This window comes from Choloepus didactylus, chromosome 6 (assembly GCF_015220235.1).
Source record: "Choloepus didactylus isolate mChoDid1 chromosome 6, mChoDid1.pri, whole genome shotgun sequence".
NCBI lineage: Eukaryota > Metazoa > Chordata > Mammalia > Pilosa > Megalonychidae > Choloepus > Choloepus didactylus.
Genome location: NC_051312.1, coordinates 61164604 through 61180976, shown reverse-complemented (window position 1 = coordinate 61180976; position 16373 = coordinate 61164604). Strand labels below are relative to the sequence as shown.

At 42.3% G+C, this 16373-nt stretch overlaps 1 protein-coding gene across 10 annotated transcripts in view; it reads left to right on the top strand.

Moving 5' to 3' along the window:
• NAV2 (neuron navigator 2) overlaps window positions 1–16373 on the top strand; it is a 747149-nt gene that overhangs the window by 509841 nt on the left and 220935 nt on the right. For all 10 annotated transcript variants that reach the window (XM_037839250.1, XM_037839257.1, XM_037839249.1 and 7 more), the window contains exon 5: window positions 10665–10920. In XM_037839250.1, coding sequence (XP_037695178.1) covers window positions 10665–10920 — 256 coding nt within the window. The remainder of the gene's footprint in view (window positions 1–10664; window positions 10921–16373) is intronic.

The window sequence follows — 16373 nt, the reverse complement described above, 5'->3', positions numbered from 1 at the left end:
TGAAAAGAATTCAAGAGAAAGAGACTTGGAGGAGGGTGCAGAAATGATGAGTATTAGTAAGGGTAACTAAAAGAATAAAAAGAGAAAAAAATAGGTCTGACAAATAAAAGCCAAAGGATAAAATAGTTGAAGTAAGTACTGCCTTTACAGTAATAACACTGAATGTTAATGGATTAAAAATATAGTGTGGAATGTTTTACACACCAAAAGAATAAAAAACACTTATGTGCCCACAAGTTAGCTTTAAAAATAAAACATTATCTTGTATGCTTTAAAATTCACCACACATGATAGTTGTACAAGTAAGCCAAGTTACACAGTGTTAGGAGATCAGGCTTTGAGCGGGAAAAACCTAGATTCAAATTTCAGTTCCAGTGTTTATTGCCTTGGAGAGATCATGAACTTTTCTGAGCCTCTGTTTCGCCTTCAGCAAAAGAGAAATAGGAATACCCACTTCTCAGGTTGTTAGGAATAAATGCGATTGTTCATGTATGGGGCTTAGCTCCTGTTGTTATATTTTAAAACTATATAGGAGATTAGAGGCGGGGCAAGATGGAGGACTGGTGAGCTGTAAGTTTTAGTTACTCCTCCAGGAAAGTAGGTAAAAAGCCAGGAACTGCGTGGACTGGACACCACAGAGCAATCTGTCTTTGGGCATACTTCATACAACACTCATGAAAATGTCGAACTGCTGAGATCAGCGAAATCTATAAGTTTTTGCGGCCAGGGGACCCGCGCCCCTCCCTGCCAGGCTCAGTCCCGTGGGAGGAGGGGCTGCCAGCTCCGGGAAGGAGAAGGGAGAACTGCAGTGGTAGCCCTTCTCGGAAACTCATTCTACTGATCCATACTCCAACCATAGATAGACTGAGACCAGACACCAGAGAATCTGAGAGCTGCCAGCCCAGCAGAGAGGAGACAGGCATAGAAACAAAAAAAATAACACGAAAAACTCCAAAATAAAAGCAGAGGATTTTTGGAGTTCTGGTAAACACAGAAAGGGGAAGGGCGGAGCTCAGGCCTTGAGGCGCATATACAAATCCCGAAGAAAAGCTGATCTCTCTGCCCTGTGGACCTTTCCTTAATGGCCCTGGTTGCTTTGTCTATTAGCATTTCAATAACCCATTAGATCTCTGAGGAGGGCCCTTTTTTTTTTTTTTTAAATCCTTTTTTCTTTTTCTAAAACAATTACTCTAAGAAGCCCAATACAGAAAGCTTCAAAGAATTGCAGTTTGGGCACGTCAAGTCAAGAGCAGAACTAAGAGAGCTCTGAGACAAAAGGCAATAATCCAGTGGCTGAGAAAATTCACTAAACACCACAACTTCCCAAGAAAAGGGGGGTGTCCGCTCACAGCCATCATCCTGGTGGACAGGAAACACTCCTGCCCATCGCCAGCCCCATAGCCCAGAGCTGCCCCAGACAACCCAGTGTGACGGAAGTGCTTCAAATAACAAGCACACACCACAAAACTCACACCACAAAACTGGGCGTGGACATTAGCCTTCCCTGCAACCTCAGCTGATTGTCCCAGAGCTGGGAAGGTGGAGCAGTGTGAATTAACAAAGCCCCATTCAGCCATCGTTTGAGCAGACTGGGAGCCTCCCTACACAGCCCAGCAGCCCAGAACTGCCCTGGGGTGACGGCACTCACCTGTGACATAGCACAGTCATCCCTCAACAGAGGACCCGGGGTGCACAGCCTGGAAGAGGGGCCCACTTGCAAGTCTCAGGAGCCATACGCCAATACCAAAGACTTGTGGGTCAGTGGCAGAGACAAACTGTGGCAGGACTGAACTGAAGGATTAGACTATTGCAGCAGCTTTAAAACTCTAGGATCATCAGGGAGATTTGATTGTTAGGGCCACCCCCCCTCCCCGACTGCCCAGAAACACGCCCCACATACAGGGCAGGCAACACCAACTACACACGCAAGCTTGGTACACCAATTGGTCCCCACAAGACTCACTCCCCCACTCACCAAAAAGGCTAAGCAGGGGAGAACTGGCTCGTGGAGAACAGGTGGCTCGTGGACGCCACCTGCTGGTTAGTTAGAGAAAGTGTACTCCACGAAGCTGTAGATCTGATAAATTAGAGATAAGGACTTCAATAGGTCTACAAACCCTAAAAGAACCCTATCAAGTTCAGCAAATGCCACGAGGCCAAAAACAACAGAAAATTATAAAGCATATGAAAAAACCAGACGATATGGATAACCCAAGCCCAAGCACCCAAATCCAAAGACCAGAAGAGACACAGCACCTAGAGCAGCTACTCAAAGAACTAAAGATGAACAATGAGACCATAGTACGGGATATGAAGGAAATCAAGAAGACTCTAGAAGAGCATAAAGAAGACATTGCAAGACTAAATAAAAAAATGGATGATCTTATGGAAATTAAAGAAACTGTTGACCAAATTAAAAAGATTCTGGACACTCATAGTACAAGACTAGAGGAAGTTGAACAACGAATCAGTGACCTGGAAGATGACAGAATGGAAAATGAAAGCATAAAAGAAAGAATGGGGAAAAAATTGAAAAAATCGAAACGGACCTCAGGGATATGATAGATAATATGAAACGTCCAAATGTAAGACTCATTGGTGTCCCAGAAGGGGAAGAAAAGGGTAAAGGTCTAGGAAGAGTATTCAAAGAAATTGTTGGGGAAAACTTCCCAAATCTTCAAAACAACATAAGTACACAAATCATAAATGCTCAGCGAACTCCAAATAGAATAAATCCAAATAAACCCACTCCGAGACATATACTGATCACACTGTCAAACACAGAAGAGAAGGAGCAAGTTCTGAAAGCAGCAAGAGAAAAGCAATTCACCACATACAAAGGAAACAGCATAAGACTAAGTAGTGACTACTCAGCAGCCACCATGGAGGCAAGAAGGCAGTGGCACGATATATTTAAAATTCTGAGTGAGAGGAATTTCCAGCCAAGAATACTTTATCCAGCAAAGCTCTCCTTCAAATTTGAGGGAGAGCTTAAATTTTTCACAGACAAACAAATGCTGAGAGAATTTGCTAACAAGAGACCTGCCCTACTGGAGATACTAAAGGGAGCCCTACAGACAGAGAAACAAAGACAGGACAGAGAGACTTGGAGAAAGGTTCAGTACTAAAGAGATTCGGTATGGGTACAATAAAGGATATTAATAGAGAGAGGGAAAAATATGGCAAACATAAACCAAAGGATAAGATGGCCGATTCAAGAAATGCCTTCACGGTTTTAACGTTGAATGTAAATGGATTAAACTCCCCAATTAAAAGATATAGATTCGCAGAATGGATCAAAAAAAATGAACCATCAATATGTTGCATACAAGAGACTCATCTTAGACACAGGGACACAAAGAAACTGAAAGTGAAAGGATGGAAAAAATATTTCATGCCAGCTACAGCCAAAAGAAAGCAGGTGTAGCAATATTAATCTCAGATAAAATAGACTTCAAATGCAGGGATGTTTTGAGAGACAAAGAAGGCCACTACATACTAATAAAAGGGGCAATTCAGCAAGAAGAAATAACAATCGTAAATGTCTATGCACCCAATCAAGGTGCCACAAAATACATGAGAGAAACACTGGCAAAACTAAAGGAAGCAATTGATGTTTCCACAATAATTGTGGGAGACTTCAACAAATCACTCTCTCCTATAGATAGATCAACCAGACAGAAGACCAATAAGGAAATTGAAAACCTAAACAATCTGATAAATAAATTAGATTTAACAGACATATACAGGACATTACATCCCAAATCACCAGGATACACATACTTTTCTAGTGCTCATGGAACTTTCTCCAGAATAGATCATATGCTGGGACATAAAACAAGCCTCAATAAATTTAAAAAGATTGAAATTATTCAAAGCACATTCTCTGACCACAATGGAATACAATTAGAAGTCAATAACCATCAGAGACTTAGAAAATTCACAAATACCTGGAGGTTAAACAACACACTCCTAAACAATCAGTGGGTTAAAGAAGAAATAGCAAGAGAAATTGCTAAATATATAGAGACGAATGAAAATGAGAACACAACATACCAAAACCTATGGGATGCAGCAAAAGCAGTGCTAAGGGGGAAATTTATAGCACTAAACGCATATATTAAAAAGGAAGAAAGAGCCAAAATCAAAGAACTAATGGATCAACTGAAGAAGCTAGAAAATGAACAGCAAACCAATCCTAAACCAAGTAGAAGAAAAGAAATAACAAGGATTAAAGCAGAAATAAATGACATAGAGAACAAGAAAACAATAGAGAGGATAAATATCACCAAAAGTTGGTTCTTTGAGAAGATCAACAAGATTGACAAGCCCCTAGCTAGACTGACAAAATCAAAAAGAGAGAAGACCCATATAAACAAAATAATGAATGAAAAAGGTGACATAACTGCAGATCCTGAAGAAATTAAAAAAATTATAAGAGGATACTATGAACAACTGTATGGCAACAAACTGGATAATGTAGAAGAAATGGACAATTTCCTGGAAACATATGAACAACCTAGACTGACCAGAGAAGAAATAGAAGACTTCAACCAACCCATCACAAGCAAAGAGATCCAATCAGTCATCAAAAATCTTCCCACAAATAAATGCCCAGGGCCAGATGGCTTCACAGGGGAATTCTACCAAACTTTCCAGAAAGAACTGACACCAATCTTACTCAAACTCTTTCAAAACATTGAAAAAAATGGAACACTACCTAGCTCATTTTATGAAGCTAACATCAATCTAATACCAAAACCAGGCAAAGATGCTACAAAAAAGGAAAACTACCGGCCAATCTCCCTAATGAATATAGATGCAAAAATCCTCAACAAAATACTTGCAAATTGAATCCAAAGACACATTAAAAAAATCATACACCATGACCAAGTGGGGTTCATTCCAGGCATGCAAGGATGGTTCAACATAAGAAAAACAATCAATGTATTACAACACATTAAAAACTCGAAAGGGAAAAATCAATTGATCATCTCAATAGATGCTGAAAAAGCATTTGACAAAATCCAACATCCCTTTTTGATAAAAACACTTCAAAAGGTAGGAATTGAAGGAAACTTCCTCAACATGATAAAGAGCATATATGAAAAACCCACAGCCAGCATAGTACTCAATGGTGAGAGACTGAAAGCCTTCCCTCTAAGATCAGGAACAAGACAAGGATGCCCGCTGTCACCACTGTTATTCAACATTGTGCTGGAAGTGCTAGCCAGGGCAATCCGGCAAGACAAAGAAATAAAAGGCATCCAAATTGGAAAAGAAGAAGTAAAACTGTCATTGTTTGCAGATGATATGATCTTATATCTAGAAAACCCTGAGAAATCAACGATACACCTACTAGAGCTAATAAACAAATTTAGCAAAGTAGCGGGATACAAGATTAATGCACATAAGTCAGTAATGTTTCTATATGCTAGAAATGAACAAACTGAAGAGACACTCAAGAAAAAGATACCATTTTCAGTAGCAACTAAAAAAATCAAGTACCTAGGAATCAACTTAACCAAAGATGTAAAAGACCTATACAAAGAAAACTACATAACTCTCCTAAAAGAAATAGAAGGGGACCTTAAAAGATGGAAAAATATTCCATGTTCATGGATAGGAAGGCTAAATGTCATTAAGATGTCAATTCTACCCAAACTCATCTACAGATTCAATGCAATCCCAATCAAAATTCCAACAACCTACTTTGCAGACTTGGAAAAGCTAGTTATCAAATTTATTTGGAAAGGGAAGATGCTTCAAATTGCTAAAGACACTCTAAAAAAGAAAAACAAAGTGGGAGGACTTACACTCCTTGACTTTGAAGCTTATTATAAAGCCACAGTTGCCAAAACAGCATGGTACTGGCACAAAGATAGACATATAGATCAATGGAATCGAATTGAGAATTCGGAGATAGACCCTCAGATCTATGGCCGACTGATCTTTGATAAGGCCCCCAAAGTCACTGAACTGAGCCATAATGGTCTTTTCAACAAATGGGGCTGGGAGAGTTGGATATCCATATCCAAAAGAATGAAAGAGGACCCCTACCTCATCCCCTACACAAAAATTAACTCAAAATGGACCAAAGATCTCAATATAAAAGAAAGTACCATAAAACTCCTAGAAGATAATGTAGGAAAACATCTTCAAGACCTTGTATTAGGCGGCCACTTCCTAGACTTTACACCCAAAGCACAAGCAACAAAAGAGAAAATAGATAAATGGGAACTCCTCAAGCTTAGAAGTTTCTGCACCTCAAAGGAATTTCTCAAAAAGGTAAAGAGGCAGCCAACTCAATTGGAAAAAATTTTTGGAAACCATGTATCTGACAAAAGACTGATATCTTGCATATACAAAGAAGTCCTACAACTCAATGACAATAGTACAGACAGCCCAATTATAAAATGGGCAAAAGATATGAAAAGACAGTTCTCTGAAGAGGAAATACAAATGGCCAAGAAACACATGAAAAAATGTTCAGCTTCACTAGCTATTAGAGAGATGCAAATTAAGACCACAATGAGATACCATCTAACACCGTTTAGAATGGCTGCCATTAAACAAACAGGAAACTACAAATGCTGGAGGGGATGTGGAGAAATTGGAACTCTTATTCATTGTTGGTGGGACTGTATAATGGTTCAGCCACTCTGGAAGTCAGTCTGGCAGTTCCTTAGAAAACTAGATATAGAGCTACCATTCGATCCGGCGATTGCACTTCTCGGTATATACCCGGAAGATCGGAAAGCAGTGACACGAACAGATATCTGCACACCAATGTTCATAGCAGCATTATTCACAATTGCCAAGAGATGGAAACAACCCAAATGTCCTTCAACAGATGAGTGGATAAATAAAATGTGGTATATACACATGATGGTATACTACACGGCAGTAAGAAGGAACGATCTCGTGAAACATATGACAACATGGATGAACCTTGAGGACATAATGCTGAGCGAAATAAGCCAGGCACAAAAAGAGAAATATTATATGCTACCACTAATGTGAACTTTGAAAAATGTAAAACAAATGGTTTATAATGTAGAATGTAGGGGAACTAGCAGTAGAGAGCAATTAAGGAAGGGGGAACAATAATCCAAGAAGAACAGATAAGCTATTTAACGTTCTGGGGATGCCCAGAAATGACTATGGTCTGTTAATTTCTGATGGATATAGTAGGAACAAGTTCACAGAAATGTTGCTATATTATGTAACTTTCTTGGGATAAAGTAGGAACATGTTGGAAGTTAAGCAGTTAGGTTAGTTGTCTTTTTCTTACTCCCTTGTTATGGTCTCTTTGAAATGTTCTTTTATTGTATGTTTGTTTTCTTTTTAACTTTTTTTTTCATACAGTTGATTTAAAAAAGAAGGGAAAGTTAAAAAAAAAAAAAAAGAAAAAGAAAAACAAGGAAAAAAAAAAGAAGATGTAGTGCCCCCTTGAAGAGCCTGTGGAGAATGCAGGGGTATTCACCTACCCCACCTCGATGGTTGCTAACATGACCACAGACATAGGGGACTGGTGGTTGGATGGGTTGAGCCCTCTACCATAAGTTTTACCCTTGGGAAGACGGTTGCTGCAAAGGAGAGGCTAGGTCTCCCTATATTTGTGCCTAAGAGTCTCCTCCTGAATGCCTCTTTGTTGCTCAGATGTGGCCCTCTCTCTCTGGCTAAGCCAACTTGAAAGGTGAAATCACTGCCCTCCCCTCTACGTGGGATCAGACACCCAGGGGAGTGAATCTCCCTGGCAACGTGGAATATGACTCCTGGGGAGGAATGTAGACCCGGCATTGTGGGACGGAGAACATCTTCTTGACCAAAAGGGGGATGTGAAAGGAAATGAAAGTGGCAGAGATTCCAAAACGAGCCGAGAGATCACTCTGGTGGGCACTCTTACGCACACTTTAGACAACCCTTTTTAGGTTCTAAAGAATTGGGGTAGCTGGTGGTGGATACCTGAAACTATCAAACTACAACCCAGAACCCATGAATCTCGAAGACAGTTGTATAAAAATGTAGCTTATGAGGGGTGACAATGGGATTGGGAAAGCCATAAGGACCAAACTCCACTTTGTCTAGTTTATGGATGGATGTGTAGAAAAGTAGGGGAAGGAAACAGACAGACAAAGGTACCCAGTGTTCTTTTTTACTTCAATTGCTCTTTTTCACTCTAATTATTATTCTTGTTATTTTTGTGTGTGTGCTAATGAAGGTGTCAGGGATTGATTTAGGTGATGAATGTACAACTATGTAATGGTACTGTAAACAATCGAAAGTACAATTTGTTTTGTATGACTGCGTGGTATGTGAATATATCTCAATAAAATGATGATTAAAAAAAAAAAAAGAAAAAAAAAAAACAACTATATAACGGCCTGATTGGCAACTGTAAAAGGCCCTAAAAATAAATCTTAACAAAAATTTCGTTTATCCCATCATTAGCACCACCTTCTCCCTCCAGTGAATTCAATTTTGAGGGGAAATTTTCTTTCCTAAGTTCCTTAACAGCTACCAGCCTGCATGGCTCATCTTGATTCTGTTCCCAGCTCCCATCACTGTCCAGCTGGGTGACCGTGGGTGGGTCACTTCACTCTGTGGGCTTCCTTTTTCCTGTGAGTAAAAGGAGGAGTCAGCTAAACCATCCTGTCCAAGCATCCCCAGGATTCTGTGATCCTGGTGGACTTGTAAGACCATTCGGAACCAGAAGTGGAACTTGCCACAGGGGTACACTTCTGCTTCACTTTCCTTAGGATGGAGAAGGAAGCAGAGCTGAAGGGTTAACGCTGAACTACCAAAAGAAATTGGGGGGCTTTCCCACCTCGTTGGAGCTCTGTCTGCTCCCTGCATTGCACACACAACACACAGTGGTGCAAGCAGTGACTGCATCCTCATTTGTCCAGGTTGGCCCTGGCTTACCCTTGTCAGCCTGATGTAATTAAGAGCCCTCACTTCTGCTCTCAAAAGTGTCATGGTTTGCACAATGGGTTATGAAACTACCATCGTTAAGGCGTGAAGCGGGAGAATCTCATTCAGACCAGTGAAGGCCTGCACTGTTCGCACTGTGGATGCACATAGATGCTGTCACTTGATCTACAAGTCATTGTCTGAGGGAGCAAGTGGTGTCAATATTGCCATTTTATTGACGCCCAGATTGATCATTACTTGCCCATGTTACACAGCTAGTAAGTAGTAGAGTCAGATTGGAACTCGTGGCTTAAGTTTTTCAAACACTCTGCCCTTGTGGACTTTGTAGCATGATCAAAACCTGCCAGCTCCCTAAGTCTAGGGTGAAGGAACGTGTAATCCCCCAAGGGAAGACTGAATTCTAGTAGTACTATATTGTCAGTTTCTCCAGAGCATGGAGAAAGAAAAGCGCCAACAGGAAGTAATCCAGCCTGGCCTAATCGGCAAATCCCATCAGGGTGAAGGCCCTGGCAAGCTGCCATTCCTCCCTCCTTTGCTCGGAACGGGGCTTGCTTCTGAAATGACCCCATTCATACCTTCTGCCTCTCAACTTGTCCTTGGAGGAAGCTCTCCTTCCTTTATTATTGGCAGCCTCTTCCCCAGCCTGGGACTAACCTGGAGGTCTGTGGTTCCCAGACAAGGCCACCCTCACCCACCTGGCTAACAAGGCCTTGGGCACCGTGTCGTGTCCTTTGTCCCCCTGTCAGTGCAGAACAAGAAGTTCAATCTAAGGTGGAAGCAGAGCAGAGGGAGCTGAGTATGTTTGTACCTGGAGGTACCTTCTCTGTCTGTCATGCTGGGGAGCCCTGGTACTTCACCCTCAGGGTCAGTTTAGACCGTGGTCCATTGGTATCCATGTTAAAAGAGCAGTGTAAAAGGAAGGATTGCCCAAAGAGAAACATGCCCGCAATCCCTTGCCTCTGCCTGTGAATAAATATTTTATTCCTTCTCTGCAATTCTTTATGCATGCCTTGAGGCAAATGCATTTTAACATCTGAAAAATACTGTCTGGAGTAAAAATTTTCCACCCTGCTATAATCTCTTTTAATACAATACAAAATAAAGGAGGTTTTTTTTGGTGTGGGAGTCCTCCTTTATGGAAGCAAATCCTTATAGGTTATCCCCACCCCCACCCCAAATGAAAGTAGTTATTCAGTAGACGAGAGAGACATGTATTTGAAAGTCGTGCATTTGAGAGAAGGATGATTGGATAAAGCAGAGCAAGGGTTTTGGAGTGGGATGGCAGCCACTTGGCACCCTCAAGGCGGCTTGTAGCTTAGAACAAGCACTTGGCAGAGCAGCCCGCGGACTAGTGAGTTCCCCAACTCCACCCTAGCCCTGCCCTGCAGTGGAAAGTGTCTCCATCCCTGGATCTGTTGCTTCGCCTGTAGAACAAGCACAGTCTTGCTCAGGGACTCGTGCTTTTTCGGTTGTGTTTTCTCCTGGCATTTGCCAGACATCCAGTTGTGACTTGCCTCTTGGGTCCACTGTGATCCCCAGTGGGGAGAATCAGCTCAATTTCTTTGTGTTTTAGGCTTGATTTTAATTGACTGTGATTCCAATTAAATGTTTGGGAAGTCTGTCCTGTCCTAGAGGAATTAAACTTCTGGGAGGGCCAAAGCAGCCCACTGAGTGGGAAGACAAGAGAGCTCCCCGTCTGACAAGAATCTTTTTTAATTGTCTTGCAGAAATCAGGAATGGAAATCTCAAGGCCATTCTAGGCCTCTTCTTCAGCCTCTCCCGCTACAAGCAACAGCAGCAGCAGCCCCAGAAGCAGCACCTCTCCTCGCCGCTGCCACCTGCCGGGTCCCAGCCGGCCGGTGCCCCCTCCCAGTGCCAAGCTGGCACACCTCAGCAACAGGTGCCAGCCACTCCCCAGCCTCCTCAGCCGCCCCAGCCAGCGCCTCATCAGCAGTCAAAAGCACAAGCTGAAATGCAGTCCAGGTGGGGGCTCCTTGCTAGTCGACCGCTCTGTTCCCGGGGCACCCACCTCCACACCCACCAGATTCTAGCCTATCCTGAATGTGTTTCTCATTCGAGCTTCTTGGATGCCCAGAGCTACTGGTAGTTAGTGGGGAATTAACATGACCTTGAAATGGATGCAATGAGGCTGCCTTCTGTGCCTGGCAGAGATGTGGGTTTTTATAGGTCAGAATTGCCAGCTGCCAGAGCTAATTAGCTGCTCCTGCTGAAACTCCAGCCTATTACACACAGGCTCGTGTGCAATAAACAGCCCCTAAAATAGACTTCAAAACCCTTTTGCAAGTTTCCCTATAAGCTGGGCGTTCAGTGTTACACACGAGAATAATTTTTACAAAGTGGAGGCAAAAGTTCTACTCCAGTTCAGCTCTCTGCTTTGCCGGAAGAGAAGTATAAAAAAACAGTGAGGGAAGGTGGCAGGTGGTTGTTAGCACAGAAGGAGGCAGTCACCTTCCCTGAGAGTGGCGGCGTCCCACAATGGGAACAGATACCAATAGACATGACTGGGTTTTATTGACCTTAGAGAGCAGGCATAAATCTGGTCCTCTGCTTTGCAGGATTAGTGCCTGGATTTTATTGATGTTTTCAGAAGGACTGATGCTTGCCAGTCGGGACTCACTGGAGAATGATGTACAGGCAACATGCCAGGGTAGTTACCTTCACTTTGTTAAAAGGAATAGTTGCATTCCTAAACAAGCAACTGCCTTGTAAATGGTTACAGCTTTCTTTCCTATGAGAAGTGCTATTTCCCAGTAGTGATGGTGTTAAAGCCAGCAGTATGAGTGTAATGTAAGTCATGTCCCCTAATTAATTATCTAATTATATCCAATTCACATTATGGATATTTGTGGGCCAGGAGAAATGCCTGGACTAGCAATGAGGGAGACAGCCAAGCAGCCAGCCACGACACTCCTGCCCTGTAGAGCAACCTATATAGGAGCCATTCCCTGAGCAGAGTATTCTCCGTAGAACTGGAAGATTTGAAGGATCAGGACATCATTTCCCAGATTGCTTTCTGCAGAATGCTTATTTCCTGAGGTGTTCACACAGGTTATGTTGCAGGGGAAAAGAATTGGGGAAAAATCTGTGTTAAACTTTTCTTGTTATAGCAGAGCTGCTCAGAGCCTTTAATCTGCTGATGTGCATTAAATCATTTATTAAGCTGATATTTGATTACTGTCTATGTGCCAGACACCGTTCTAGGCAGATGGGGTCAAGGGTTAATGGCACAGCCAAAGTACCTGCGCTCTCTCTGTTCTACTGAAGGAGTCAGGCAAACAAGCAAAACTCAGGAAAGAAAAATGTCAGATAGTGGGTTGCTACTTTAGGTTGGGTTGGTGGGAAGGTTTCTCTGAGAAGAGGACACAGAAGTGGAGAGAAGAATGACAAGGAACTGGCCATGCAAAGGTCAGGCAGAGGGAACAGCTGGTACAGGGGCTCTGCTGTAGATGGAAGCTTGGCATGTTGGAGGAGCAGAGAGAGGGCGAGTGCTGTGTGGCAGGAGCTTGATGGGTGAGGGGAGGGGAAAATGATAGGCAGGCTGGAAACAGAGAAGGCTGCCGCTCTTTACTTGAAAGTTGTGGCAGGCTGTGGCCATGGTGCCAGGTCAGAGATTGCTGGCTAACCTGCAGTAAAGAGTTTGTATTTCATTCTACGGATGATCGGAAGCTGCTGGGGAGTAGCAAGTCTTAAGCAGGAGAGAGACTTGATTTGATTTACAGTTGTAAAAAATCGCCCTTGCTCCTCTATGGAGAATGGATTGTGAAGAAACGAGAATGGAAGGAAGGACCCGAGGTAAGATGTTTTTGCGGTACTCTAGGAGATGTAGTGGCTTGGATTGAGGTAGTGCTAATAGATATGGAGGTGGACAGATTCGGGATGTAGTTTGGAGGTTAAGCTACCAGGACCTACAGATGGATTCGCTATCTGGAGTGAGGAGAAAAAGAGGAATCACAGATAAAGCTTAGATAGATGTCTGGCTTGAGTGGTGGTATTATTTATTGAGATGAAGAGGCCTGGGGGAGGAACAGGGATGTATTGTGGAGTCTTCAGAGGGGGAGCATAGAAAGGAGTATTTTCCACATTTAGCCACAGAATCTTTGTTTTCAGAACATCTCATTGGACAGGCTTCTAAGGAACGTGAGTTGAGAAACATTGGGCTTGTGTCCCTCAGCTAGCCAGAGGCATCCATTTCCACGGTAGGCATTTGTTCACTTAAAAGAACCCGATGTGCCAGTCAAAGCACCTATCTCCCAGTAAGAGAAAACGTCCTAGTACTAATAAATACTTCACCTAAAGAAAAGCCAAACTCAGGTATGCCAGGTTTTTGTAATCATTTATTCCAGCTTCAGAGTGGTGCCTGCCATCAAGGCCCCTTAACCTTACCTTGTAGTCACATGGACTGGGCTTTGGGATTGCTTTATGTCCTCACTTACTCCTTTATCTTGCCTAGGTTGGGTTACTTCTGCAAATGGCTGGTTCATCCATTATATACTGATACTTTCAAATTTTACTTCCAGAGGATAACCATAGAGGCCCACACTAACACTTTGGTTGTCAATTTAAGAATAGTAAAATTGCATCACTGGCTCAGTTGCATCCTCTCTCAGTCCCAAAATTCTGTCTTTGACAAAAGTCCCAAGGGTAATGGTTGGACCATTGATCAGCAACGTCAAATGTTGAAGCAACCCTAAAATGCCAGGTTAGAACTCTGCCGTATATGACCATGCCTAAAAGCTATTTTGAAGCTATCTTGGTTCAGCAACTCTTGGGTTAGCAAATACTAAAACTTAGGAGCTTTCTCATGAAGTTTGTTAATAAAAGGGTTGTAGAAATTGACAATGGAAATCTGAGACATTGACATGAGCCATCAGAGCAACTCCTCCATGACAGCCTTATGGGGACTCACTTTTACCTCTTCACTTCAGCTCTTCTCATAGTTTATGTGCTGGTTGAGAAATTGATCCACATTTCACTTCATGAAATTCCTCACCAACCTATTCAAGACTTCAGGAGGAGAGTATAGTCTCCAAGACTTGCTTCCCTCTCTACCAGTGTCTATCTTATGTAGTATTAATATTCAGCTGTTTAGGGAAAATCCACAGAATTTCTTCATTTTATTTCTCCATTCTCTTTTATCACTTCTAAGACCAGTGAAACCAAGATTGTATTTCTCACCTCAGATCCTTTTATAAACATGGTACAGGATGCAAGAAAGATAAATACTTCTATCTTTCATAAGGCAATAAATAAATATTGTTCTTTAAAGTCCAGCTAAGATTCTTCACCTGTGCAAATTTATTTTCCAAAGCCCAGTACTTAGCAAGTTCAGCAGACTTTAAGTGGTCATTTCTATATACCCTTGAGAGCCAAAGTTCCCAAGACCAGCAAAAACTGCAAACATCTATACCCTTGTTTCAGGTCAGCTTTATGGCACATTGAGGACATTCCTCTGAAAAGCACCCATTAGAACAAGCATGTGAAATAGAAGCATCTAAATTCTTTAGAAAGGTACAAAGTTTGTTCACTTGTCAGAGGCCCTTGCTTTAGGGTCTTATGGTTTGAAGAAGGCCTTAACAGTGACTAGAAGCAGAAAAAATATTTGGTGTTTAAAAAAATAAAAAAAAAGAAAAACCACGGAAGTTCTTATCTAATATTGATATAAATATCTTCACATTGGAAATTTATCAAATCAGTAAAATTAGACCTAGAAGGAAAATTGCATGTTTTGGAAAAAGTGGGCAGAGGGAAGAAACCAGAACCATTCCCATTATCATAAGACTCTTATTTTTTGTTCATGTGTCTAACATAACGTCTCTCTCCTCACTCATCTCTCCCACTTTTTTCTTTCCTATCATGCAGTACATCATCCAAGGACTCAGCTCAAAGCAAAATCATCCGCTTCTCTCTTGGTCAGAAAAAGATCTCTAGGTTAGATTTTCTTTGTGTTCTACAAAGCATGGTTTAAACCCAACCCATTGTTTCCTCTGCTCTGGCTAAGTTTCTCCTTGGTCCCTCTTCCCATTTCATGTTTGCAGCTCAAGAAAAGCAAACATGCTTGGTGGGGTGTTCTGGAAGTGGCCATTGAGTTGTTGAAGAAAACTAGATATTTGTGTGTGTGTGTGTGTGTGTGTGAGAGAGAGAGAGAGAGAGAGAGAGAGAGAGAGAGAGAATGAGGTTGAGATGTGCATGTTTCTGTATTTAATTTATCTTGGCTTTGACTGCTCTGTCATCAGAATCCATTCTGATTTATGGAGACGTGAATTTCCAGATAGTTTTTGTAGTGGCCTTACCCTGGGTTTGCTCCCTGCTCTGTCCTGGTCCCGCTGTACCCCTCACCTGCATCTCATTTGCGTGTGTTGGGCCTTTCCTTTGTTTGTTAAAGTTACTAATGGGGCTTGGTTTTCTCTTAAGTATAAAGACAGGAGGCGTGACTCCAATTGATCAGAGGAGACAAAACAGCAAGGCAGCCCTGTCTCATTTTTGTTTTTGGATACTCTGGTATGGTGTTGAGAGATTGCCTCAGTTCCCTGAAAATAAATAGACTTGCTCACTAACTAGCTCTCTTGACTCAGAGTCTGGCCTGTCTGCTTCTTCCTGTGAAGATGCATTATTTCAGGGCAAGGGAAGTGCCATTCACATCCTTGTATCCACTGTAATTTGAAAGGTATCAATGGCTGACATTTATTGAGTGCTTATTTACCAATCTGAAGGCCTCCTCTTACTTAGTACTCACATCAATCTTCACAAGGTAGGTCATGTTATTACTAACCCCATTTTACAGATGAGGGAACTAAAATGTAGGAAGAAAACATACCCAAGTTCACACAGAAAGTGGAAGAGCCTGGATTTGAACCCAGGTGGTCTAACCTTAGAGCCCTCACTTTGGTCACTGTGCTACCCCTTCCACCTCCCTTTGTCTTTAATTCTGTATTTATGTGTTTTATGAGGCTGATTTCTTTTTTTAACCCTATACTGTCCTTGTAGCTGCTGGGGCAGAATCTTCTCTTCATGATGACTAGTTTTTATTTTTCATGGAATTCTCATTTAAAGCTAAAGGGAAGCCCACGCTTCATTTCTTTCTGTACTCCTGTAACCAAGTTGTACTGAATGTCTGCTTGGTGCCCCACTCTGTGAGGCTCTAGGTCCCTTTCTCAGCAGAGCTGACTTCTGAAAAGCTTACGCACGGGAAGGCCCAACTCAGGAGATGCCTGGATGGGGAGGAGAGCCCGTGGGCCCTGTGGTTTCTCTGTAGAACAAGACAGCATGTTGCCCAGACCTGCTCAGGGGGAAGAAGGGAACCTACATTTGTGACTGTTTCCGGTGGCTGGGCCATGGAGTGATGACTGCACACCCTGACAGATGGCACATAGGCCTAAGTCAGAACAGACACCCACAGCACTGGCAGACTGGTTCCA